Source organism: Tinamus guttatus, unplaced genomic scaffold (genome assembly GCF_059628265.1).
Source record: "Tinamus guttatus ecotype Peru unplaced genomic scaffold, ASM5962826v1 Tinamus_guttatus_pri_ptg000454l, whole genome shotgun sequence".
Classification (NCBI taxonomy): Eukaryota; Metazoa; Chordata; class Aves; order Tinamiformes; family Tinamidae; genus Tinamus; species Tinamus guttatus.
The window spans coordinates 33,463-57,062 of NW_028288988.1; the positions used below are offsets into that span (position 1 = coordinate 33,463).

At 68.6% G+C, this 23,600-nt stretch overlaps 6 protein-coding genes across 6 annotated transcripts; 5 read left to right on the forward strand and 1 right to left on the reverse strand.

The window, feature by feature from the left end:
* Window positions 1-948: 948 nt before the first annotated feature.
* LOC148593141 (calcium and integrin-binding protein 1-like) lies at window positions 949-2,951 on the reverse strand. The gene is made up of 7 exons (XM_088532082.1): window positions 2,862-2,951; window positions 2,510-2,544; window positions 1,920-2,022; window positions 1,688-1,841; window positions 1,445-1,563; window positions 1,286-1,374; window positions 949-1,056 (listed from the first exon to the last, which is right to left on the reverse strand). The coding sequence occupies exons 1-7, from the start codon at window positions 2,943-2,945 to the stop codon at window positions 1,035-1,037; spliced, it is 606 nt and encodes a 201-aa protein (XP_088388208.1). The 5' UTR covers window positions 2,946-2,951; the 3' UTR covers window positions 949-1,034.
* A 256-nt stretch (window positions 2,952-3,207) lies between these two features.
* Window positions 3,208-4,320, forward strand: LOC148593142 (GDP-D-glucose phosphorylase 1-like). The gene has a single exon (XM_088532083.1). It carries the CDS (start codon window positions 3,220-3,222, stop codon window positions 4,318-4,320), a length of 1,101 nt encoding a protein of 366 aa, XP_088388209.1. The 5' UTR covers window positions 3,208-3,219.
* Window positions 4,321-5,055: 735 nt separating this feature from the next.
* Window positions 5,056-14,212, forward strand: LOC148593143 (tubulin polyglutamylase TTLL13-like). Its single transcript, XM_088532084.1, has 12 exons — window positions 5,056-5,098; window positions 6,315-6,433; window positions 6,978-7,108; window positions 8,563-8,719; window positions 8,876-9,019; window positions 10,052-10,137; window positions 10,279-10,504; window positions 10,913-11,097; window positions 11,892-12,080; window positions 12,514-12,697; window positions 13,030-13,224; window positions 13,838-14,212. The coding sequence occupies exons 2-12, from the start codon at window positions 6,413-6,415 to the stop codon at window positions 14,210-14,212; spliced, it is 1,893 nt and encodes a 630-aa protein (XP_088388210.1). The 5' UTR covers window positions 5,056-5,098; window positions 6,315-6,412.
* A 575-nt stretch (window positions 14,213-14,787) lies between these two features.
* On the forward strand, window positions 14,788-15,427 carry LOC148593144 (neugrin-like). Its single transcript, XM_088532090.1, has 3 exons — window positions 14,788-14,933; window positions 15,000-15,113; window positions 15,193-15,427. Exons 1-3 carry the CDS (start codon window positions 14,788-14,790, stop codon window positions 15,425-15,427), a joined length of 495 nt encoding a protein of 164 aa, XP_088388216.1.
* Window positions 15,428-15,465: 38 nt separating this feature from the next.
* LOC148593145 (guanosine-3',5'-bis(diphosphate) 3'-pyrophosphohydrolase MESH1-like) lies at window positions 15,466-16,845 on the forward strand. The gene is made up of 4 exons (XM_088532085.1): window positions 15,466-15,577; window positions 16,205-16,260; window positions 16,375-16,615; window positions 16,715-16,845. The coding sequence occupies exons 1-4, from the start codon at window positions 15,466-15,468 to the stop codon at window positions 16,843-16,845; spliced, it is 540 nt and encodes a 179-aa protein (XP_088388211.1).
* Window positions 16,846-17,015: 170 nt separating this feature from the next.
* Window positions 17,016-23,119, forward strand: LOC148593146 (vacuolar protein sorting-associated protein 33B-like). The gene is made up of 23 exons (XM_088532087.1): window positions 17,016-17,138; window positions 17,476-17,556; window positions 17,622-17,683; window positions 17,780-17,829; window positions 17,993-18,060; window positions 18,306-18,351; window positions 18,573-18,667; window positions 19,053-19,157; window positions 19,468-19,564; window positions 20,120-20,197; window positions 20,298-20,371; window positions 20,523-20,609; window positions 20,684-20,774; window positions 20,883-20,957; window positions 21,262-21,326; window positions 21,398-21,452; window positions 21,523-21,569; window positions 21,639-21,771; window positions 21,849-21,922; window positions 22,300-22,401; window positions 22,584-22,659; window positions 22,726-22,842; window positions 23,021-23,119. Exons 1-23 carry the CDS (start codon window positions 17,043-17,045, stop codon window positions 23,098-23,100), a joined length of 1,854 nt encoding a protein of 617 aa, XP_088388213.1. The 5' UTR covers window positions 17,016-17,042; the 3' UTR covers window positions 23,101-23,119.
* The last annotated feature ends 481 nt before the right edge of the window (window positions 23,120-23,600 follow it).

Below are 23,600 nucleotides of genomic sequence, written 5' to 3' on the forward strand. Positions count from 1 at the left end.
TCGAGGCGCCGCCGCAGCGCCCGCAGCACCGCGACGCCCGCGGCCAGCGCGACGGGCGGCCGCGGCCCCGTCACTGTGACGCCCCGCGCCGCCCCGCGGGGCTGCGCTCGGCCTGCCCGTGCTCGGGCCGGTTTTCGTACGTCGGAAATGTGAATCGTGTCGCGGGGGCGGCGGGGGACGCGCCGCGCGCCCCGCTGTGTGTGTGCAGAAACGTCTGTGGTTTTTATATAAAGTCCCTGTGTCCCCTTTGCAGTGTGTCCGCCCGCCGCCCCGCACGGCCCAGCCCCCAGCGGGGTGCAGGGTGCCACGGGAGCAGCCGTGTCCCCCGGTGCCGCCGGGAGCCCCCAGCAGCGGTGGCTGCCGCTGCCCTGGATTTTCCTTTGTGCCGCTTGCTTGGGAGCGCCCGGCTCTTTGTGCGGCAGCAGCAGAGCACCCTGGGACCGGCCTGGCCGCAATGAGGAGGAGGAGGTGGCCCCAGAGGGACCTGCCCCACCACGGGAGCCGTGGCCCCTGCCTGGGCCGCGGCCATCCCGCCCCCGCGCAGGGGACACCGAGTCCGCAGCAAGGCCAGGCCTGAAACTCGAGCCCTTTATTTGTCCTTTGTCGGGAACACAGAGCAGCAGCCACCGCTGAGCCCGAGCCAGCGGCAGGGCCGGGACACGAGGGAGGGGAAAGACGAGAAGAGAGCAAGAAAGAACGAAAGGGAAAGAAAGTCGCGGCAGGCCCCGAGCGCGGGGAGAGGCTCTGCAGGCTCCGTGCTGGGTCCCGGGGCGCATGGGGCTCCGTGGCACCGTGCCCTGCGGCCAGGTTATTGCTTTTGTTATTGCTTTGAGAAAGAAACGCCCTTTGCTGGGGGGAGCCAAGGCCCAGGGCGGCGCTGGGGACGCTGCGCCGCGGGGCCGCCTGCGCTCCAAGGCACTGCTGGGCTTAAGGCACTGGGCTGCTTCGGAGCAGGAGCCTCCGCTGCAGCACGAGGAATGTCTGGAGACGGGAAGAGCGGCCGAGGAGCAGCTCTGCGAAGGGCCGCGGGGCCGTCACAGCGCGATCTTGAAGGAGCTGCGGGAGACACGAGCGGCTCTGCGCCCCGTGCTGCTGCATGGCCTGTGCCCGCCGGGCACGTGTCCAGGCAGAGGAGGCTCCCGGAGAGCCAGCAAGGACCGAGGTCCCTTGGCTGTCGCACACGGGACAGCAGAGCCCGGCCCTGCTGCCTCGAGGGGGGCCCGGAGCCGCCGCCGGGAAACCCTGCGGATGGGCAGGGACGAGCGGCGCGGCGGGAGGGCAGTACCTGGCGAAGTCGGGGGAACGCGAGATGACGTGCTGGAACTCGGAGAGGTTGATGGTGCCGTCCTTGTCGATGTCCGACTCCTCCAGGATCTGCCGGGGAGGGAGCCGTGAGCGGCTGCGGCCGGGCCCGCGCGGCCGTGCCCCGGCTGCCAGCGCTCACGTTCTGGATGAGCTGCTCCATCTCCGCGTCGCTCAGCCGCGACTCCTCGCCCTGCCCCGTCAGGCAGTTCACCAAGTGCTCCAGGTCCTTCTTGTCCAGAGTCCCATCGTCATCGAAGTCTGTGGGGAGAGGAAAGCTCCGTCCCTCGCTCGGGGGACGGGGAGCTGCCGCGTGCGCGAGGGCGCCGCCGGCTCCGCACCGCGCTCCATCCCCGCAGCAGCGGGCAGGCGTCCCGCTCGTTACCGAAGATGCGGAAGGCGTAGTGGGACTTGATGTCGGCGGTGGCGGCGTCGCTGAACACGCTGAGCATGTCGAGGAAGTCCTCGAAGGACAGGCTGTCGCTGCCGTCCTCGGCGGTGGAGAACACGCGGCAGATGCGGTGCTGGAAGGGGTTGGCCTGGCGGCGCCGCCGGGGTGACGGGCGGGCAGCGGCACACGGCGGTCACCCCGTCCCCGTCCCCGTCCCCGCACGTACCCGCAGCTCGGGCAGCGCCAGGACGCGGCTCTTGGGCAGGCGGGCGCAGCGGGCGGCCTCCCTCTGCTCGGCCGGCAGCAGCTCCCGGAACCGCGCGTAGGCGCTGCGGGGGCGGCGGGGGCTGCGGGGGCGGCACCGGCCTCCCCCTGTGCCCCGGGAGGAGGCCCAGCCGGGCTCCCTGCCTGCCGCTCGCTTCCCGCGGCTCGGGAACGTGGGAAAGGAGCCCCGGGAGCCGCGCCAGGGACGGCCAGGGCCTCCGCGCGGGCCGCTCCGGGTGGGCACGGAGCCAAGGCACGGCGGGAGCGGGGCAGGAGCGGGCAAAGAGCGGGGCAGGAGCAGGGAGCAGGAGGCAGGAACGGGGACGGGGAGCAGGGCGGCAAGGGGAGCAGGGCAGGGACTGGCAAGGAACGAAGGGCAGCAGGGCAGGAACAGTCGGGAGCAGGGCAGGAGCGGGGATCTGGGGGCAGGAGCAGGGGCCAAGGGGGCAGGAGCGGGGATCTGGGGGCAGGAACGGGGATCTGGGGGCAGGAGCAGGGATCTGGGGCAGGAGCGGGGATGTGGGGGGCAGCGCGCGGTCGCCGGGCACTCACAGCAGGATCTCCTGCTTGCTCAGGAACGTCAGCTCCTGTGGAGAGCGCCCAGCACGCGGGTCAGCAGCACTGGCCAAACCGAGACCGGGAGCACGACCGGACTGCGGACCCCTCGAGCCCCCAAAGCGACCCCGGTCCCACGCCGGTGCCAGCCCGCCCCTCGATCCCGGTGCTGCCCCTGCCCCCGATCTCTTCCCGGATCCCGGTGCCGGTCCCGAACTCTCCCCGGATCCCAGATCCCGGTGCCGCTCCCGATCTCTTCCCGGATCCCGGTGCCGCCCCCAGTCTCTCCCCGGTCCCGGTGCCCCCCGGTCTCTCCCCGGTCCCGGTGCCGGTCCCGGTCCCCCCGCACCTGGTACTCGCGCAGGGCCTCCCGCGGCAGCCGGCTGCCCGAGCCGCCCATGGCGCCGCTTCCGCCTCCCCGCGCCGCTCCCATGGCAACGCCCCCGCCGGGCCCCGCCCACCGCGTCTGCGCCTGCGCCGCGGCCGCCGCGCGCACGTGGGGGCAGGTGCGGGGGGACCCGGGACCGGGGGGGACGGGGGGGGACCGGGGGGGACCCGGGGGGACCTCCCTGCCCCCCGCCCCGGGACGGGCCGCGCCGGGGACCGCGGCAGGACGGGCCGGGCTCGGGGCGGCGCCGGGGCAGGACGGGCCGGGCCGGCTGCCCCGCTCACGCCCCGTTCCTCTCCGTACAGCCGGTGCTCCGGCCATGGCCGCCGCGCACGGCGGGGACGGGGCCTCCCCGGAGCAGCCGCCGGGCGCGGAGCCCGCCGAGGACTTCGTGTACAGCGAGGACGAGTTCATCGTGCCCGGGCCCGCCTGGGCGGACGAGCCCGGCGCGGCCGCCTACCCGCAGTCCCGCTTCGACCGGGCGCTGCTGCAGGGCTGGCAGCGGCGCATGGAGCTGGGCCTGTTCCGCTACCGCCTGGACGAGCTGCCGACGCGCGTGCTGCCCGGGCGGCTGCGCCTCGTGGCGCAGCTCAACCCGCACCGGGCCGCGCTCAAGCGGGCGGCGCAGCCCGTCCGCAGCCTCACGCAGCCCTTCGACCCGCAGCGCTTCAACTTCACGCAGATCCGCCCCGGCGAGGTGCTGTTCCGGCTGCGCCGCGCGCCCGCGGGCCACGCGCCCTTCGAGCACGTGCTGGTGGTGATCAACGTGAGCCCGCTGGAGCGCGGCCACGTGCTGCTGCTGCCCGCGCCGGCGCTGCGCCTGCCGCAGGTGCTGCGCGCCGAGCTGCTGCACGCCGGCCTGGACGCCGTGCTGCTCAGCGCCCACCCCGGCTTCCGCGTGGGCTTCAACAGCCTGGGCGCCTTCGCCTCCGTGAACCACCTGCACCTGCACGGCTTCTACGTGCGCCGCGCGCTGCCCGTGGACGCGGCGCCCGCCGAGCCGCTGGCGCCCGCGCGGGGGCTCTTCCTGCTGCGCCGCGCGCCCGCACCCGCCTTCCTGTTCTTCAGCACGGGGCGGGCGCTGGCGGCGCTGGCGCGGGACGTGTGCCGCGCCGCGGAGCTGCTGCTGGCGCGCGGCCTGGCCTACAACGTGCTGGCGACACGCGGCGCGGCGCCGGCGGGCGGCCCCGCGGGGCTGCGCGTGCTGCTGTGGGCCCGGCGGGCCGCGCTGGGCCCCGCCGCGTCGGCCACGCCGCCCGTGGCGCTCTGCGAGCTGGCCGGGCACCTGCCGCTGGGCGACGCCGCCGCCTTCCGCACCCTCACCGAGGACGAGGCGCTGCGCGACATCCGCCCGCACCTGCTGCCCGAGGCGCAGCTCGAGCAGCTCGGCCGAGACCTGGCGCGCTTGCTGCACGAGTGACGCCGCCCCGGGCCCGCCTTCGCGCCTGCCCGTCTTGACCCCGTGCGGCCGCCGTCGCCCCGGAGGCCCTTGGCCCCACGGCGTCGCCGTCTGCGCACGCGCGAGGCGGCCGCCGGCCAATCAGGCGGCGCGAGGCGCCCACGTGACGCGGGGAGGGGTCTCTCTGGAGCCGGCGCCATGGCGGCGCGCGAGGCGGTGCCGCCGGGCCCGCAGCCCCCGGGCCGCCCCGAGCCCCGCAGGAGGAGGAGGCGGCGCAGGCGAGTGCGGGGGCCGCGGGACACGCGTGGACACCCGTGCGCGGACACCCGTGCGCGGACACCCGTGCGCACACGCGCCCTCATAAAGCCCCCGTGTCGCCACGCACGCCGTGTTGGTTTGTCTGTCCGTGCCGGAAGGCAGGAGCGGCCGAGGCCTCTGCCCCAACCGGGCGGGCGCTGCTGGGAGCCGGGCCGTGACCCCGTGCCTGGGCCCTGGGCGGCTTTGGGGCCGCTCTGAACCGGAGAGGAGGCTCCGTTCCCTTAACCCGTCCCTTAGCTTGTCCGTGCGCTTCCGAGCGTGGAGTGCCGGTGATGGAGCCCGGGTTCGGGGCCACCTTGCCCCGTGTTGCCGAGCCCGTGCTGGGTGTCCGTGCAGGGGCGCTTACACATGGGCACGCGGCGCTGCTTCCTCACCCCTCTGCGGGGGGTCTCGCTGCCCTGCTGAAGCTCTTTCCCTCTTTCCATCTTCTTCAATCCCAGCACTGCGTCCATCAACCTGACCAGCTGCAAGTACGAGAGCGGTGAGTCCGCAGGGTGACGGGTGCCCTCTCAGACCCAGCGCCTGCGCGAGCGCTGGGCTGCGCACAGCACAGACCTCACTGCGTAGCTGCCGTTACGTGTTTATTGTTTGTAAGCGGCTTGGACCCCCACGCTCGGGATTGAGGTGGTGTCTGGTTTAAAGAGAAACAAGACACGGAGCCTCCTCGCAGCCTCCCCCCGGCGCTCGCCTCTGTGTGACCCAGAGAGCTGCCTCCCGGGTTCTTTTGCCATGGCCAGAACAACTAAAGGGGAGGGCTCGGGTAGGGGCTTGTCTAACTCGGAACAGGTCATGGAGGAGGACCCCTCTTGCCGGCCTCCTCCAGTGGGAGGCTCTGGGCGGCTCTTTCCTTCCCCCATTTGCCCTCTCTGCCTGCGTGAGCTGTGTCCCCAGAGAAGAGGCTCGTTGCCTCTGACGGGTGTTATTAGCCAGCCCGCTAGCGCCAGCGTCCCGGCGTTGTGGATCCGCTTGGGCCCAGCGCGGCGGCTGGCGCGGAGCTTGCGCGGGGCCCGGCGCCGGCTGGGGACGGGTGGGCAGAGGGGCCGGAGCGGCGGCAGGGCCGGAGCAGAGCCGGGCTCACCCGCCAGGCTGGGCCGCAGGGCGCTGCCAAGGCCCTGCAGCGACGCTCTGCTGCCGCGGGGGCTCGATACTATCAATAAGAAATAAGCTATTGATTATTCAGGTATGGCCACCTCCTTGTAAGTGCCTAGGAAGAGGGAAGTTTCTGGCCTTGAGCTGCCCTTTTTGTGTGTTCTGGCTGAGCTGCTCCGGTCACGTAGCTGTGCCTATCCATGATCCCCTCCGCAGCTTGGGAAGAGGCCAAAGTCAGAACGGCTCATCCCGGTAACAGCCTCCTGCTCCAGAGCTTGTGCGTTCTGCTGCCAAGCAGCCTTCGATGTGGAGCTGGCACGGGGGCACTGCAGAGCTCCGTGTGCCCGTGGTGCCCGTGGGCTGGAGCCTGCCCCAGCTCCAGGAGTGCCCGAGGCTGCCCGGGGCCTGCGGTCACGGCTCGTGGTGGCCGTAGCCAGCTTAAGGTCGTGTCCCCTCAGGGTCCCAGTGTCCTTCCATCCACGAGAGCGGAAGAGGGGGGCTCGCTGCACGGTCCTGTCCCCTGTCACTTTGCAGGTGTAACAACCCCTGGGGTTCAAAGGCTCTGCCTGCCCCGGGGTGCCCTTTCTGATCCGCTCTTTTTGGTGCAGTGCGGCGAGCTGCACAAAACTGCGGGCTGAAAGAAGTGGGAGAAAATGAGGAGTGGACAATATATTGGACGGACTACTCGGTCTCTCTGGAGCGTGTCATGGAGATGAAGCGGTTTCAGGTAAATACCCCTCCATGGAAAGGGAGCCCAGCGGGAAGAGCTTGGAAAGGAGGATGAGACAGAGGGTCATTAATGGACCATATTGTTGCAGAACGGAACAAGTGTCCAGAATTAGCTCCCATATCCCCTCCTTGTCTGCAGCAGGTCCAGAGTGGGGAGGTTCACAAGCCCTTTCTTCATTTCTGTTTCTGACACGGTGCCGCCAGCCACAGTTTGGCGGTTAGCAGCGTGAATTGGAAAGCTGCCAACCCTTTTAATTTAGCACGAAATAAATGTTTCTTGCTGAAAAAACTGCTCCCTTCCTGAAACAGTGATGTTCTAGGGAGGAAGAGCTGCAGGGCTGGGTGGAATGGGCAGATAAGTCAAAGTGATGAAGTTCAGATAAAGCAGCTCTCGCATAGTGTGTTCCTCAGCAGTCGTTCGAGGCGGCCGCCGGCCCCTGCTCCGGTGGCTTTGCTGTTTCTCCACGCGCTGGCTCCCCTCGCTCGAGGGTCGCGGCTGCTGCGCCTTTGCTGATGCTGTTTTTCTTCTGCGCCTCTTTCAGAAAATCAACCATTTTCCAGGCATGACGGAGATCTGCCGCAAGGACTTGCTGGCTCGCAATCTTAACCGCATGCTCAAACTCTTCCCCAAGGAATACAATATTTTTCCTCGTACTTGGTGCCTGCCAGCCGAGTGAGTTGTACCCGTTAATGCAGCAGACAGCAGGGAGGGGGCAATTAGGAAGTGGTAACCCCTGTAGTTGACAGCCAGGCTGTGGGTGAAACCTTCTGAGGTTTCCTATCTCGGTTTGGGCCTCCGTAAGCTGCCCTGGAATTCCCTGGATGTTCTTGTCCATGCTTCTACCTCACACACCCTTAGTCCTGTGCATGGGGTTGGAGCGCCTGCCTCCCTGCTTAGGCGGCTGCAGGCTGAACCGGGCCAAGCCCGGGAGACAGCCCCGAAGGCCAAGGGCAGGGCTGGCTGCAGCCGAGGTGGCCACGGAGCCCTGCACGAGCCCCCTGCAGCCGGGGAGCGCCCGGGACGGGGACAGGGACCTGCGTCCGCCCCGGCAGCGCGGAGGGCGGCAGGAAGGGCAGGCCCTGCCGAGCCAGGCCGGGTCTGTGCGAGCTGCCCCGGGCTGCGGGGCGGCTGCTCCGGGGCCCTGATCCCGCAGCGAGGGCGATGGGAAGAGCCGGAGCTGCTTGGAAGGAGCCACGATAGCTATTCCTAGACATTCCCTACAGGGGTTTTCCTTACTGTGACCTGAAAACCTCAGAGAAGGGCTTTCGTGACCTGTTCTACAGCCTGACTCTGCTTTGGTTAGAGGCACCTGACACATCTGTGCTGACATGCCAGCGCCGCAGAACGTCCCGTTTGCGCCGGCCTTGTAGAACAGTGGTTTGCTGTGTTTTGCTAGTAGTGTGTTTTGTATTGGAAGGCAGTTGTCATGTGTCCTTTCAATCTTCTCATTTCTAGAGAAAACAAACCTACTTCTTTCTCTCCAAGCTACATTTCCTGGAATTTGATTCCTCTTGGCACTGTCCTCTGGAATTTATCCTGTTTGCCTACCTCTTTCCTGGACGTGGTGCCCGGGACGGGCAGTGCTGCTGCAGGGAGGTTGTTTCTGGCGCCTGGGCGCTCCTCGAAGCTGGAGATGAGCTCTGCAACCAGCTGGCCCAGGGCGTGAGCCTTCCCCGGGAGCCTTTGCACCCTGCCTGGAACGTTCTGACCGCTCCGACCGTGGCCTCTGCCCTGTTTGCTGATGAGTCAGGACGAAAGTGCTCTACAAACTCGACTCCTTCCTCCTTTGCAGTCGGAGCTTGTTTGTTTTCTCTGGATCTCTGCTGCAGCAGAGCCCAAACCTTACCTGTTCCCGAGTGAGGAGTGGTGGCTGTTTCCTGTGAACCTCCTGGCAGGGGTGGAGAGGTGCCACCACGTGTTGGGCCCTGGAGGTCCTGTCAGGTTGCAAATGGACTGATTTATAATGGCATGAATCAGGAAACACTGTACTATTCCTCTGCTGTAGAAGTTTGGTCTGTACAGGCCCGCAGCACCGTAGTTGGAGTATCTAAATGCTATACAAGAGTTCAGGGGTTGGTGTTTTGTTTTGTTTTAAGGCTTTTAACAGTCACTGTTTCGTTCTGTAGCTACGGGGATTTCCAGACCTATACTCGTGTGAGGAAAAACAGAACATTCATCTGCAAGCCCGACAGCGGCTGCCAGGGCAGAGGAATCTTCATCACACGTAACGCGAAGGATATCAAGCACGGAGAGCATATGATTTGTCAGCAATATATCTCTAAGGTAACAGGGACTGTCTTGCAGTGCGTGTGAGACTCCAGCTCCTCCTCGTCTCCTCTGCCCGGCTTCTCCCAGGCTCAGCCTGGGCCTCGCCGCGGAGCCGTGCCGTCGCACCTACCGTTTCCCATCTCATTCCCGTTTCTGCCTTTTGTCTCACAGCCCTTCCTTATCGATGGCTTTAAGTTCGACATGCGTGTCTATGTGCTGGTCACCTCCTGTGACCCGCTGAAGGTATTTGTCTACAAGGAGGGGCTAGCCCGGTTTGCTACCATGAGGTACATCGAGCCCAGCAGCAACAACCTGGTAAAAAAGGGAAGTTTCCATGAAACTCACACTAGTATTCATAGGTTCTAGCCACTATTTTGTCCAAGGGGCATTCCAGACCCTGGAAAGTCGGGCTCGTGGGTTTCCTAGCTCTTGTCTTCCCCTCTCTCTGTAGCTTCTCTTCACACAAGGCTTTTCGGGAGTATTTGCAAGACAGAGATTCCCTGGTCCTGCAGTTGGGCTGTTCACTGGCCTTACCTCAGAATCGTAGAGTTGTTTATGCTGGAGACAACTTTGGAAGATTTCCAGTCCAACCCCGGTTCAAAATAGGGTTGACACCGAATTCAGATCAGGTTGCTCCAGGTTTTGTCCAGTTGGGTCTTGAAAATCTCCAAGGACAAAGATACAAAGATTCCCCGGGGTCTCTGGACGCTGCTGCTGCTCCCCTTCATGAGCCACCCGGGCTCTGTGTCCCTCCTCGTCCCACGGGCAGCGGGAGAGGGAGCTGGGGATGGCCTGGTGGTAGCAGAACGGCCGGAGCCGGGAGCGCCGGGGCGGGAAGCGGGGCGGGAATGCGCGGCCGTGCGTGTGCCCGTCGGCAGGGTCCGTGCTGCAGGTCCCAGGGGCTGCAGGGCTGCTCCCTGCGTCCCCAGCGCGCATGGTGTCCGGCAGGAGCTACCCTGGGCTTCCCCCCGTCTCCCCACTCACCCAGGAGTGCTCATGGAAATGCCCTTTCCCTCCAGCGTGTGCATGTCGCAGAGAGCTCCTCTGCTTTCCGTGAATAAAGGAAAAAGAGTAATTTGCTGCAGCGTCTGCCCAGAGAACTCCCTTGTTTACTGGCGAGGCCCAGCCGGGATGGCCTTTGTGCAGCGCGTGGCCCCAGAGGAGGGAGGACGGGGCTCCCTTCCCCCGGGAGCCGCGGCAGGATTAACTCCTTGCTGCTGCGGGAAGCGGCAGCGCCGGGCGAGGTCGTCACGGGATTAGTTAGTACTTGTGGGACTCGGGGGCTGTTTTTCTGTTTGCGCTCTGAAGTTAAGAATAAATGAAGGTCTCTTGCGGTTCCTCTCTCAGGACGATATCTGCATGCATTTGACCAATTACTCTATCAATAAACATAACGAAAACTTCGTCCGGGATGACACAGTGGGCAGTAAGAGGTATTGTCGTTTCTAGATGCTACAACTCCTCGTGCACATCCTGCAGGAAAGCTGCATTTGGGACACTCGTTTACTTCATTCTTTCTTGGGGAAAATGTGGAATCATAGGTCAGCTCTTATCATCTTCTGTCCTCCGCACAGGAAACTGTCCACCCTGAACGCCTGGATGATGGATAACAGCTACAACACAAAGAAACTCTGGGAAGATATTGAAGATATTGTTATAAAGACCCTTATTTCAGCTCACCCCGTTGTGAAGCACAATTACCAAAGCTGCTTTCCTAACCACACTACTGGCTGTGCCTGCTTTGAGATACTGGGTTTTGATATTTTGCTAGATAGAAAGCTGAAACCGTGGCTGCTAGAGGTGAGGAAGGATTCTCCTGCTGCGCTGAAACCGCTCGGGAAACGGCAGATAGCCGAGGGCCAATAGCTCGTCTGTGGGAAGCGCTGGAACAAAGAGCTGTGGGATGGGCAGGACTTGCTTAAGGTTGATTAAAATGTGAACAAGGTGGCTCAAAGTTAAACAGGCTGGGAAGACAAGTGGCCAAGCAACCTGCAGGCTAAGCAAGCCTAGCTCAGCAGGTCTGAGGTCTTGTTCCCTCTCCCACTCCGTAACAGCAGGGAGCTTCCCTGCGCCGCAGCTCCGCGGCTGCCTGCGCCGCTGCGGCAGGGACGGGGAGGGCAGGGGCGGCTGGGGAGCGTGGGGCGCCGAGCGCGCCGTGCCGTGGGCCGGCTCCGTGTCCCCAGCTCAGATCAGCCCCTTGTTTTGCAGGTGAATCACTCTCCCAGCTTCACCACGGACTCCCACCTGGACCGTGAAGTGAAGGATGCTCTTCTCTTTGATACCATCAACCTGATAAACGTGCATGCCTGTGACAAAAGGAAGGTGCTGGAGGAGGACAAGCAGCGGGTGAAGGAGCGGCTCCTCCAGGCCCACCACGCTGCCCGAGCATCCAGGTACTGCTCTGCCCCATCCTGCTGCTGGGAAAGCTGGGAAAGCTGAGGCAGGCCAAAAACAAGGAGAGCTCCCAGCAGCTGTGGCGCTGCGGCCTGCAAAGGGCCAGCCCGGGCCACCCGCATCCCGGGACGGGCTCGTGGGTGCGGAGCTGGGGGCGCTGCCGGCCCCGCGGTGCTGGGCTCGCGGTGACGCCTGGCGCAGCCCCGGCCTCCCCCAGAGCACGGCCGCTCTCCAGGGCTGCGGCCTTCCCGCCCTCCTTTGTCTGCATTCCCTTCACGGCTGATCAATCCACACGACCTCTCGAGGCCAGGCTAGCCGAGCCCGCGCTCCGGCTTTTCCTGGCGTGCAGGGAGATGCCGGAGCTCCCTGCAGCTCCCTCTGCCGTTAGGGAGTCTGGGAGAGCTGCAGGCTGGGGAGGCCGAGCGCGTTTGCCCGGCGCCCTGCGCGTCCCTGCAGCCCGGGCTGCTCCAGGCCCGCAGAGCTGGGAGCAGCGCAGCGCGCGCTCCTTCCAGAGGCAGCTCCTGGGTGAAGTTTTCTGCAGACTGGTTTAGTGCTGCGCAGAGGCTGAGGGGCAGGGCGGGAGCCGCGCAGCAGGCAGAGAGCCGAGAACCTCGTCCGGGAGAGGAGGGAGCGGGAGGAGCGGCGCGTCCCCGCAGGGAGCCCCGGGGAAGGGAAGGGAAGGGAAGGGAAGGGAAGGGAAGGGAAGGGGGCAGCGGCGGCCGGGCCCCTCGTTCTGCAGCGGGTTCAGCCGGGGGCTCCGGCGGCTCCCCCTGCGTCTGCTCCCGCTCCGCAGGCGCGAGGAGCTGGAGAGCAGCCAGGCCGCGTGGCTGGCGCGGGCCGAGGAGTACGAGGACTCCCACCTGGGAGGCTTCCGGCGCATCTACCCGGCACATGGAACGGACAAGTACGAGCCCTTCTTCAAGCAGAGCGGCTCCCTCTTCCAGGAAACAGCAGCCACTAAAGCACGAGAGCAGTGTGCCAGGTAGATGCCTGCCCTGTAGGGATGGCATGAATGCTGCTCGCTTCTGATCCCTCCTGGGAAATGGCTCTTTCTGTTGCTTAAGAGCCGTAAGAGAGATGGTGAGAGCTGGAGGAGGGGGGTCTGCCTGTGCTGTGTCACCATGGCGGAGGCGCTTCCGATGGCCGGCGTCCTTGGGAGGCAAGGGCAGTATTCCAGGGATTTGGGGATTCTGGAGGCGCTCTGCTGCACGTGGCCTCCACCTTTGTGGTGGCACAAACTAATTCAAGAGCACTTCCGACCGAGCTAAGAATCTCTTTCAAAACCAGTCCCAGCCCATTTCTTGGCAACTTCCATTATGGTCTCTACTCCCTACAAAGCTTCTGGCTGTAGGATAATGTCCCTGAACCGAACTCTCTGCAGCTTTTCAGTGACCAAGACTGGTGTTTTGTGGCAGGCAGCAGCTGGAGGAGATCCGCTTGAAGAAGGAAGAGTGGGAAGTTCTTACTGGGAAGAAGAAAAAGGAGAGAAAAGAAACCCTGCAAGGAGAGTCAGCTGGGGACAAATCCCAGACCCGCAACAAAACCGGAGCTCCTGCAACCCAGCCCATCTACAGAAGCACCAGGATGTGGGACAGAAAGGTGCCTTTTCCCCATCCTCAGCGCTGGTCCGTGGGGCTCTCAAGGGCAGGCATGTGGCTCCAGATGGACCCGTGGGTATCTCCCGAGGAGCAGAACTGCAGGGTGGGACCCCCGTTCATGAAGTGTGATTAGTTGATAGCTTGTGCTGGGAGATGCTTGTGGTCACCACTATTGCCCATTCCGTGTTGCGCTTCCCACGGGGACCTTCTCCCCACTCCACCCTGACGTCCCTAATTCTCTCTAGGCCTCCCTAGTGCAGCCTGCAGCTTTTTCTCTCTTGTGCATTACCTGTGGCTTCAACCTGGCTGTAACACAGGTGTTTCTTTCCGAAGATGCAGCAACAAATGCAGTATGACTCTATGCTGCCCCAGGATATTGTGGAAAAGGAGGAGCAGAAAAGAGTAAAGGCTCTTATGCAGCGTGAAAAGCTCATCCGAAGTCTCGGCATCGTAGATCAGCTCTCGTGGCTGATCCCCCCGCTTGGCAGAGCAGCAAACAGCTCCTGCACCGTTGTCGCCCAGAGCCAGGTAACAGATCCCGTAGGGAGACCCCGGGAGCCCGAGGCGGCCGCGCGAGGGAGGAGTCCTGGGCGCTGAGCGCCTGTGGTGGGGCTGAGTTAAACGGGGTCCAGGGAGGACCCCGGGGCTTCGTAGGGGCAGCTTTCTCTCCCGTTGCAAACGGGCGCCCTGGCACGTGCCGGTCGCCTGCGCGAGAGCCCAAGCTGCCTCGGCCAGAGCGTCCTGGCGGCGCGTGAGGGCAGAGCGCAGGGTGCCCTTCCCTGCACCAAAGCTGCCCTCTGGGCACGGCGGTTGCCGGCACGCAGCATCTCCGGGGCACTAATGTCCCTCGTGCTCAGGTGCTCCTTAGCTGGCTAGTGCCATTTTAGTCCTTCATTCTAGCTAAGTAAAGGGGATTGCTGGGGATGCTCTTAGTAGCTGTGAGCACTAACATGCCAGGAGCTTGGTAAAGGAGCACAGAACAGAGAGGGGCTGAATGGAAGTGGAAAGAGGGCAAGTGTATAATAATACCTACATTTAAGAAGTGCTTCAGTGAATTCTGCACTGTAGCGGAGGCCTCTCCGCAGACGCTCCCTGCCATCCCCGCGCGCGGGGCTGAGCGCGGCCCCTGCTCTCCCTGCAGCTCCCCCGGGCCCCGCTCCGGGCACAGGAGGCCCCCGCGCTCATGACGCTCATCCCGCTCTCGCTGCTGGGCGGCGCGGGCCGCGCTTCGGGACCGCAGATCACGCACAGGGCTCCCGCCAAGGCCGAGCTGCCCGCCAGGACCAGCTTTTGCCCTGCCGCCTTGGGCTCCCTCTGGGTGCGGGGCCAGAGCGTCCCCTGCCACGAGCACGCCGGGACTCAGCGCTGCCTGCGGCCGCGCGACGCAGGCTGCGTGCGGAGCCGAGCGGCGCTGGCCGCTGCCACAGCCGGCCCCGAAGGCCACGTGCTGCAGGTGAGAGGCCAGCGCTTCCCCGGGGACACGAGCAAGAGCGGGGGCTGCGAGTGCTCGATCTGAGCCCCGGCCCCGCGCTCGGACCTGCGCCCTCCCGAGGGCCCCGCTCGAGTGACCGTTCCTGCCGGCCGCGCTCTCCGCTCCCATCGGTGTCGGTTGAAATGTGTGTCCTTGTGTTCGATCAAAAGTGCCCAGCAAAGACCTGTCTGTGGTTCTCATTGGCGCTGGGTCTGACACGTTCTGGATCGTGGCAAACTCTGGAAAGCCGCTGAGTGCCAGGAGTTGAGGATGCCCCTGGGCTTGTCTGGGATGATGGCAGAGTTGGGCTAAAACACCCCTCGGGGCTGGAGGCGGCGACGCTGCCCGGCCAGGAGCCCCCGTGCGCAGGGAGTCCCGGCCGCTGCCCTCTGCGGTTGCCCCTTCGCACGGAGCAGCCCCGGTGCCCCCGTCGCGCCGCTGCCCCGGGGGCTCTGCCGGCCCTCGCCGTGGAGGTTTCTCCCCGCCGGGCCCGTCCCCCGGGCAGAGCCCGGAGCGGGGTCTGTCCCCCTGGGGCGCGGGGCCGGGTCGCGGCTCCCGGCTCCTCCCCGCTGGTCCCCGGCGGCCCCGGAGCGGCGGGGGGAGGCGGGGCCGGGCCGGCCATGGCGGCGGCGGCGGCGCTGCTGCTGCGGCGGGGGCTGCGCGGGGCCGCGCTGCTCGGGGGGGCTCCGCGGCGGGCGGCGGCAGCGCGGGACGGGGACGGGGACCCGGAGCAGCCGGACACGGCGCTGGAGGAGGCGGAGGAGAGGTGCGGGCCGGGCCGGGCCGGGCCGGGCCGGGGCGGCAGCGCGCGGCGCTCACGCGGTGCCCGCAGGGAGCGGAGGCGGCGCCGGGCCGCCCGGCTGCAGCGGCTGCGGCGGGAGCTGGGCCCGGAGCGCGGCGCGGCGCCGGAGCGGAGCCTCAGCCGCCAGGCCATGGAGCAGATGCGGTGAGAGCCGGGCTGAGCCGAGCCGGGCCGGGCCGGGCCGGGCCGGGGCCGCCGCCGCTCACGGGCGCGTGTCCCGCAGGTTCCTGCGGCGGGAGCTGCCCGAGGAGTGGCCGCTGCAGCGGCTGGCGCGGGGCTTCGGCGTGAGCGCCGAGGAGGCGCGGCGGGTGCTGCGGAGCCGCTGGAGCCCCGCGCCGCGGCGGGCGCAGCGCCAGGACGCGCGGGCGGCGGCGCGGGCCGGGGCCGGGGCCGGGGCGGGCGCGGGGCGCGAGGTGCGGGGCCCCGACGGGCGCCTCCTGTTCCGGCTGCCGCAATAAACGTCGTCGCGCCGCGACCCGCCCCCCCGCGCGCCGCCATGGGCTCCGAGGCCGCGCGGCTGCTGGAGGCCGCCGAGTTCGCGGCCGAGAAGCACAAGGGGCAGCGGCGCAAGGACCCCGAGGGCACCCCCTACATCAACCACCCGATCGGTGCGGCCGCCCGCGCCCGGGAACGGCCCTCCGCGACTCCCGACCTGCCGCGGCTCCGAGCCCCGTCCCGAGCGCCGGGAATCACCCCCCGTGACCCCCGTCCCGTCCCGGTCCCCGTCCCGTCCCGGTCCCCGTCCCGTCCCGGAGCGGCGCCCGCCTGGGAAGGAGCCCCAGGATCCCTCCCGCCGCCTGCGCCCTGGGAAGAGCCCTGGGCCCCCTCGTGCCGCGGAGCGCTGCCCGCCCCATCCCATAGCGCCAGCTGGGAAGGGGCCCTGGGCCCCCCGTGCCGACCACGGTCCTGGAGCGGGGCCCTGCCCCACACAGCGCCCGGGGCTGCCCCTCGTCCCGGAGCGGTGCCCCCTGCCCACCCTGTCCCCGTGCGCTGCCCTCGACCCCCGTCCTGCCCCGGGGCCCTCTCCCATCCCAAAGTGCTGCCCAGCGTGGGAATGAGCGCCTGGGATCCCCGTCCTGCCCCGGGATCCCGTCCTGCCCTGGTCCCAGTCCCGCTGCGGTGCCCGCACCCCGCGGTCCCTGCACCCCCCGTCCTGCGCCGGGATCCCCCGCGCGGGGCCCTGCCCTGGGGCGGGATGGGGAGGCCGCCGCCGCCACGGCCCCCTCTGGCCGCAGCCGTGGCCCGGATCCTGGCGCAGGAGGCCGGCGTGACGGACACGGTGGTGCTGCAGGTGAGGCGCCGCCGCCCGGGCCCCCGTCCCAACCCCGTCCCGTTCGCTCCGGCCCCCCGTCCCAGTCCCGTCCCGTTCGCTCCGGCCCATCCCGCGCTGCCCGTCCCGGCGCAGGCGGCGCTGCTGCACGACACGCTGGAGGACACGGCGGCCACGGCGGCGGAGCTGGAGCGGCGCTTCGGCGCGGCCGTGCGCGCGGTGGTGGAGGAGCTCACGGACGACAAGGCGCTGCCCGCGGCCGAGCGCAAGCGGCTGCGCGAGGAGCGCGCGCCCGGCTGCAGCGCCCGCGCCCGCCTCGTGCTGCTGGCCGACAAGCTGCACAACCTGCGCGACCTGCGGCGCCGCCCGCCCGCAGGTACCGGCACCGGAACGGCGGAACGGCGGGGCCGGCCGCGGGGCCCGGGGGGGACGGGCGTGCCGCGGGCCGGTGCCGGAAGTGACGGCTGTCCCGCAGACTGGCCGGAGGAGCGCGTGCAGGAGTACTTCCGGTGGGCGGCGCGCGTGGCGCGCGGGCTGCGCGGGACGAGCCCGGCGCTGGAGGCGGCGCTGGACACGGAGCTGGCGGCGCGCGGGGAGCGGCTCTGAGCGGCCGCGACGGGCCGGAACGGGCAATAAACGGGCCACGAACGGGCGAGCCGCCCTCCGCCTCCTGTGTCCTTGGGGGAGCACTTCCGCTTCCGCGCGGGTTGCCGTGGCGACGGCCACTTCCTGCGCGCGCGGGTCCGCGTTCCGGGTGGGTCCGGCGGGGCGCGCGGCCGCGTTCCGGAGCGCCGCCGCCCGCCATGGCGCTCGCCGCGCGCCGCGACGCGCCGGAGCCGCCCGACTTCGGCCTCCTGAAGCGGCTGGCGCGGGACCAGCTCATCTACCTGCTGGAGCAGGTGCGGGGGCGCCGCGGGCAGCGCCCGGGGCCGCGGGGGCGCCGGATGGGGCGCTATGGGGCGGGGGGGCGCAGTCCGTGGGGCGCCATGGGGCGGGGGGCGCAGTCCATGGGGCGCTATGGGGCGGGGGGGCGCAGTCCGTGGGGCGCCATGGGGCGGGGGGGCGCAGTCCGTGGGGCGCTATGGGGCGGGGGGCGCAGTCCGTGGGGCGCCATGGGGCAGGGGGCGCAGTCCGTGGGGCGCCATGGGGCAGGGCCTGCAGGAGCGGAGCCGCCCGGGGCGCGCAGGGGCCGGGGCTGGCGGTGCCGGCGCAGCCACGGGTGCCCCCGCGCGGCAGCTCCCCGGCAGGAAGGACCTGTTCATCGAGGCCGACCTCATGAGCCCCCTGGACCGCATCGCCAACGTCTCCATCCTCAAGGTAGCGCGGGGGCCGGGGCGGCGCGGGGCTCCCGCTGCCCCCGCTCACGGCCCCGCCGCCCGCAGCAACACGACGTGGACAAGCTGTACAAGGTGGAGGGCCGCCCGGCCGCCAGCGCCTGCGAGCAGTGAGTGCCGCCGCGCCGGGGCTGGGGACGGGGCGGCGCGGGGCCCCCGCGGTCCCGGCGCGGGGCCGGCTCCCTCAGCTGTCGCTCTGCGGCCAGGCTCTGCTTCCTCGTCCGCCCGCGGATCCGGACCATGCGCAGCATCGCTGGTGAGTGACGGGGGGCACGTGGCCGCGGGGACATTCCGGAGCCCGGCCGCCCGGGCCCTGCTCCCGGCTCCCTTCCTGGCGGGAGCTGCTGGGAGCGCAGGCCCTGCCGCACGGGAGGGCTCTGAGCGGTTCTGGGTCCGGTTAACGCGGGTCTCCCCTGCAGATATCGTCAACGCCGACAAGATGTCAGGGAGGAGCCGCAAGTACAAGATCATCTTCAGCCCCCAGAAGGTCAGTCTGGCTGCGCCTCTCGCCAGTCACCGCCATAGGCTCCCAGTGCAGCTCTCCTGCCTTCGTGCTGCTCCTGAAACTGGAAGTTTGTGGTTTCTTAGCCAGAACAAACAACTGAGCCAAAAGCAAATGTTGCAGCGCTTGGGAACACGACAGTCACCTGCAGCACTGGGGGCCTTGGTCTGCACCCTGCACAAGTGACGCAGGAGCCTGGCCGGGGCTGAGGGTCTCTTCTCGTCTTGCAGTTTTACGCTTGCGAGATGGTGCTGGAGGAAGAGGGCGTCTTTGGTGGTGAGTGGCCCCGGGAGCCCGAGCCCCGTGGCCGCCCGCGGCAGCGCTGGCCTCGCGGGAGGTCCCCACGCGCCACGGGAGCCGTGCGTGCCGGGCACCGGCGTCCCGCGGAGCAGCGGCCCCGTCCCGGCGCTCCGGCCGCGTCTCCGAGGTGGCAGCAGCTCTCAGGGCTGCTCCCCTGGGCGCTCGGCAGCTGTTGCCTCTTTCTGTCGCGCGTTCAGATGTGACCTGTGACGAATGGTCCTTCTACCTGCTGCCGCTGGACGACGACATCATCAGCATGGAGCTGCCCGAGTTCTTCCACGACTACTTCTTGGTCAGTGGGGCAGCTCCGCCGGGGTCGCAGCCCTTCCCTCTCCGTTCCCTGGGCCCGGGACACAGGAGCTCCATCACACAGACGGATGGGTCGTGTTTTGCTCAGCGCCCTCGGCCCTTCCGCAAACTTTCCCGTGCTGCTCCCTCAGCCAGCTGCTCTGCTGGGCTCTGATGTCCTTCCTTCGCCCAGCCCTGCACCCTGGCTCCTGCTCCGGTTGCTCCTGAGCAGGTTTTGGGTTTTTCCTGTGTGTTTCTGAGGGTTTCCTTCCTGGGAGCCCAGCTCCTGGCCCGCTCCGTCGCCGCTCCGGCCCAGCCGGGCTCCCTGGCGTACAGGGGGTCCCGAGCCGCCTGCCCCGACCCGCTGCCCGCGGCGCTGTGCTCTGCAGGAAGGGGATCACCGCTGGATCAACTCTGTTGCCCGAGCGTTGCAGTTGCTCAGCTCCCTGTACGGGCCCTTCAGCAAGGCCTACGGCATCGGCCGCTGCGCCAAGGTACCGCCGAGCTCGGGGCCGGGGGCTGCCGTTTGCAGGGGGCCCCTTCCGTCGGCCCTGCGGCATCTGTGTGCCCTGGGCTCCCGCTCACAGGCGGTTCCGGGGGTGTCAGGCCCATCTGTAGGACGGGTTGTGGCACCTGTGTTAGCCCTGGCGGGCAGGGAGCGTGGACAGGGTGTGCGTGTGACACCGGGACGCGCCGTGCCCGGCCATGGAGGGGGGGTCCCTGCGGCACCAGGACGCCCCGTGCCCCTTGGGGGTGCTCGGGGCCGGTCCTTCACGGGCCCTGATCGCCCCGTTCTCCCCACAGATGAGCTACGAGCTGTGGCGGGAGCTGGAGGAGGAGAGCGACAGTGACGGGCAGGGCAGGAAGCCCGAGATCGGCCAGATCTTCCTCATGGACAGAGGCAGGGCCGCGGGGCGGCGGGAGCGGCGGGCAGCTCCATGCGCGGGGGACGGACCCGGGAGCCGCAGGGCCAGGCGGTGCCAGGAGCTCTGCAGAGCAGCCCCTGGGGTGCAGGGTCCTGCTGGCTCCGGGAGCTGCCCAAGATTCCCACATTCCCTGTGAAAGTTCCCAGAACCGGAGCTTTAGCTCAGGCCCGTGTCATTGATCCATTGATCCATTCAAATCAATGACACTTAACTGATTCTGTAAGGAACGGCATCAAGTAAAACGGCAAGGATTAGGGGGAGAAAAAGAGAAAGAAACAGAGAGAAGTTCAGAAAGTTGTCGGCGCTCCAGGGCCGTGCCGGTCCTGCCGCTCCGAGGGCTTTGCCGTTAGCGCCGCGTGCGGACGGGCTGCCCCTCTGGCCCGGCCCCGGGTCAGCCGTGCGGGTGCAACAAGCGGCGCTCGCGGCGCGGGGCCCGGGTCCCTCCCGCGCTCCGGAGGGGCAGGCGCTGCCCCGTGTCCCCGGCCGCGGCGCAGGGCCCGGCGGCGCCGCCACGCGCGCTCTCCCCGCAGACACGGACTACGTGACGGCGCTCTGCTCGCAGGTGGTCTACGAGGGGCTGCTGGACGACACCTTCCGCATCAAGTGCGGTGGGTCCCCGGCGAGGGCCCTGCTCCGCGCCGGCGCTGCCGGTGCTGCCAGCTCCGGCCCTTGCCGGCAGCGCTGGGAAAAGCCCCTCTGTGCCCGCAGGGAGCGTGGACTTCGGGCCCGACGTCACCTCTTCTGACAAGAGCATTAAGGTGCTGCTCAACTCCCAGGACAAGGTGAGGGCTGCAGGAGGGACTCTGCCCTGGCACAAGCAGCACCTCGTGTGGCTGTTGGTCAGGGTGCCGAAGCGCCGCGGCTGGCCGTGCTTTGGCTGGAGCAGGGTCCCCAGCGCCGGGGCTGCGCTCACGGCCGCGCCGCGCTCCGCAGGTCTTCAACCAGATCCGCAACGAACATTTCTCCAGCGTTTTCGGCTTCCTGGGTCAGAAGTCCCGTAACCTGCAGGCGCAGTACGACGTGAGCGCAGGGCTGCCCCGTCCCGCCGGGATCCCGGGCGCTCGGCACCCCCACGGACGCTCTTCCTCCCGCAGCGGCGCCGCGGGATGGACATCAAGCAGATGAAGAACTTTGTCTCCCAGGAGCTGAAGGGCCTGAAGCAGGAGCATCGCCTGCTGAGCCTGCGTAGGAGCCTGGGCAGGGAGAGCGGGGCCCAGGGCCCTGCTCTGGGGCAGGAGGGCTCTGTGCTGGAGGGCCAGGCTGCCTCCAGAGGGTCCTGTCTGTGCTCTGCAGATATTGGCGCCTGTGAGTCCATCATGAAGAAGAAAACCAAGCAGGACTTCCAGGAGATGATGAAGACTGAGCACGGTGAGCGCCCGGGCTCTGCCGCCCCCGTCCCAGGCCTTGTTTGTGTAGCCTCCGCTGTGCCCCACGGCACGGTCGGGGCAGCCCCACGGCCTGGCTGACCCCCCGCAGCCCCCGGCCGTGTCCTCGCGTGGCCCTGTCCCCACGTGGCCGTGTCCCCGCGTGGCCGTGTCCCCGCGTGGCCGTGTCCCCGCGTGGCCGTGTCCTCGCGTGGCCGTGTCCCCGCGTGGCCGTGCTCGGAGCAGGGCAGCTCTGCGGCACCGTGGGCCCCGGGCGGGCGCTGAGGGGACCCTGCCTGTCCCCGCAGCTCTGCTGGAGGGCTTCGACATCCGCGAGAGCACCAGCTTCATCGAGGAGCACATCGACCGGCAGGTGGGCGCGCGCGGGGCCGGGCGGCGCGGGGCGGCGCGGCCGCGCGGGCTCACGGCCCCGTGCCCACGCAGGTGTCCCCCGTGGAGAGCCTGCGCCTCATGTGCCTGCTGTCCCTCACGGAGAGCGGTGAGCAGCCGCGGCGCCGCGCGGGCTCCCGGGCCCTGCGCGCGCGCTCAGAAATCCCCGCGGCCCCCAGGTCTCGTCCCCAAGGACTATCGCTCCCTGAAGAGCCAGTACCTGCAGGTGAGCGCGGGCGCCGGGGCCGGTACCTGGATGCGGCCCCGGGGCCCCGCTCACGCGCCGCCCCCGCAGAGCTACGGCCCCGAGCACCTCCTCACCTTCCACAACCTCAAGCGCGCGGGGCTGCTCACGGAGCAGAGCCCCGGGGAGACGCTCACGGCCGTGGAGAGCAGAGTCAGCAAGCTGGTGACGGACCGCGCCGCAGGTGGGACCCGCCGCCGATCCGTCCTCCGCGCCCCGAGATCAGGGCTCTGAGCCGTTTCTTCCTGCCTTGTTTTCCAGGAAAAATCACCGATGCGTTTAATTCTTTGGCCAGGAAGAGCAATTTTCGAGGCATCAGCAAGAAGCTGGGGCTGGTAGGTGCCGAGGCTGCTGCTCTGTCCTCATACCCGCTGCTGGCAGAGGGCCCTGGCTGGTGTGTGCCCCGCAGCTGGGCACGGTCCCTTCACAAGACACCAGGGACACCGCAGCGCCCACCGTGGGCCGCGTCCCGGACACATGCCAGGGATGCCCAGGCAGACGGCTGTGGAGGGCAGTGCTGGCGCCTGCCGGCTCATGGGGCCGCGCGGGGCCACGGAGGGGCCCGCGACGCGGGGCCCAGCGCGTCCCGGAGCCGCCTGCCCGTGGGCTGCGGGTGCCGGGCGGAGGGACGGGGCCGGGGACGCGGCTGCGAGTGCTGGGAGCCGCCTGGCCCAAGCGGCTCCCGCACGTGGTATCACGTGTGAATCTGCAGATCCCCCGCGTGGACGGAGAGTACGACCTGAAGATGCCGCGGGACATGGCCTACGTCTTCAGCGGGGCCTACGTGCCCCTGAGCTGCAAGATCATCGAGCAGGTGCGTGTCCGCCCCGGGCAGGCACTGCGGCTCTTCCCGAGGGAATCCCGCCTCCCTCGGAGCCGCCGTCCTTGCAGGGGGCTGGTTCCCGTCGGCCTCCCCGGGCCTCGCATCCCGGCCGGCCGGTAGCGCTGTGCCCGGTGCCCGCGCTGCCGTTCCGCATCCCCGTCCCTCCCCTCCAGGTGCTGGAGCGCAGGAGCTGGCTGGGCCTCGAGGAAGTCGTGCGCCTGCTCAACGGCAACGAGTTTTCCGTGGCAGGTACCGCTGCGCAGGGCTCCCGCGGGCTCGGCCGCGCGGCCAGCGCCGACACTGTCCCCGTTGCAGACAGCGCCCCGGAGGACGGCCCTGCCGCCGAGTCGCAGCGCGTCGTCCTCGCCGTCTTCCTGGGCGGCTGCACCTTCTCCGAAATCGCCGCCCTGCGCTTCCTGGGCCGGGAGAAAGGTAGGGGCCCCGCTGCGGGGCTGAACGCAGAGCCCGCGGGCACCCGGCTCCCGGTGTCAATCGGAGCAGCCGGTGCCGCCCGGCTCGGCCGCGGTGTCCCCGCTGCCTCCCCCGGGGCGGCCGCATGGGCCCTGCCCTGCGCACAGCGGGGCCGCAGCCGCCCGTGCCTCCCTCGCAGGGTACAAGTTCATCTTCCTCACGACGGCCATCACCAACAGCGCGCGCATGATGGAGGCCATGATCGAGACCAAGGCGTGAGGCCCGGGGCTCCTGTGGGCCGGGCAGGGACTGCGCGCCGGGGCCTGGCGGGCCTGCCCTCAATAAACTGCACAACTGCACTGCTGTGGTGCTGCACAACTGCCTTGCTGCGCTGCTCAACTGCTGCGCGGCGGCTCTGCGGGCCGGGCCGGGCTGGGCCGGGCCGGGCCGGGCCGGGCCGGCGGGACCGGGCCGGGGGAGGGCCGGGCTCTCGGGGGGCGGGCGGGGGAAGGCGCGGCACACGCGCATGCGCAGCCGCCGCGGCGCGCACAGGGAGGGGCGGGCTGCAGTGCGCAGGCGCCCCGGCGGCGGGTCACGTGTCCGCTGTCAAATTCGGAGCGCGCAGGCGACGGGCGGTTGCGTTTCCCCCGGCCGGGCGCGCCGCTCGCTGATTGGGCGAGACTCCGAGGGGTGCTTCGCTGCCATTGGCTGCCGCCCCGCTTGGGGCGGGGCCGGCCTGCAGCAAAGGGCGAGTCACTTTCGGGGCGGGGCCCGAGCGG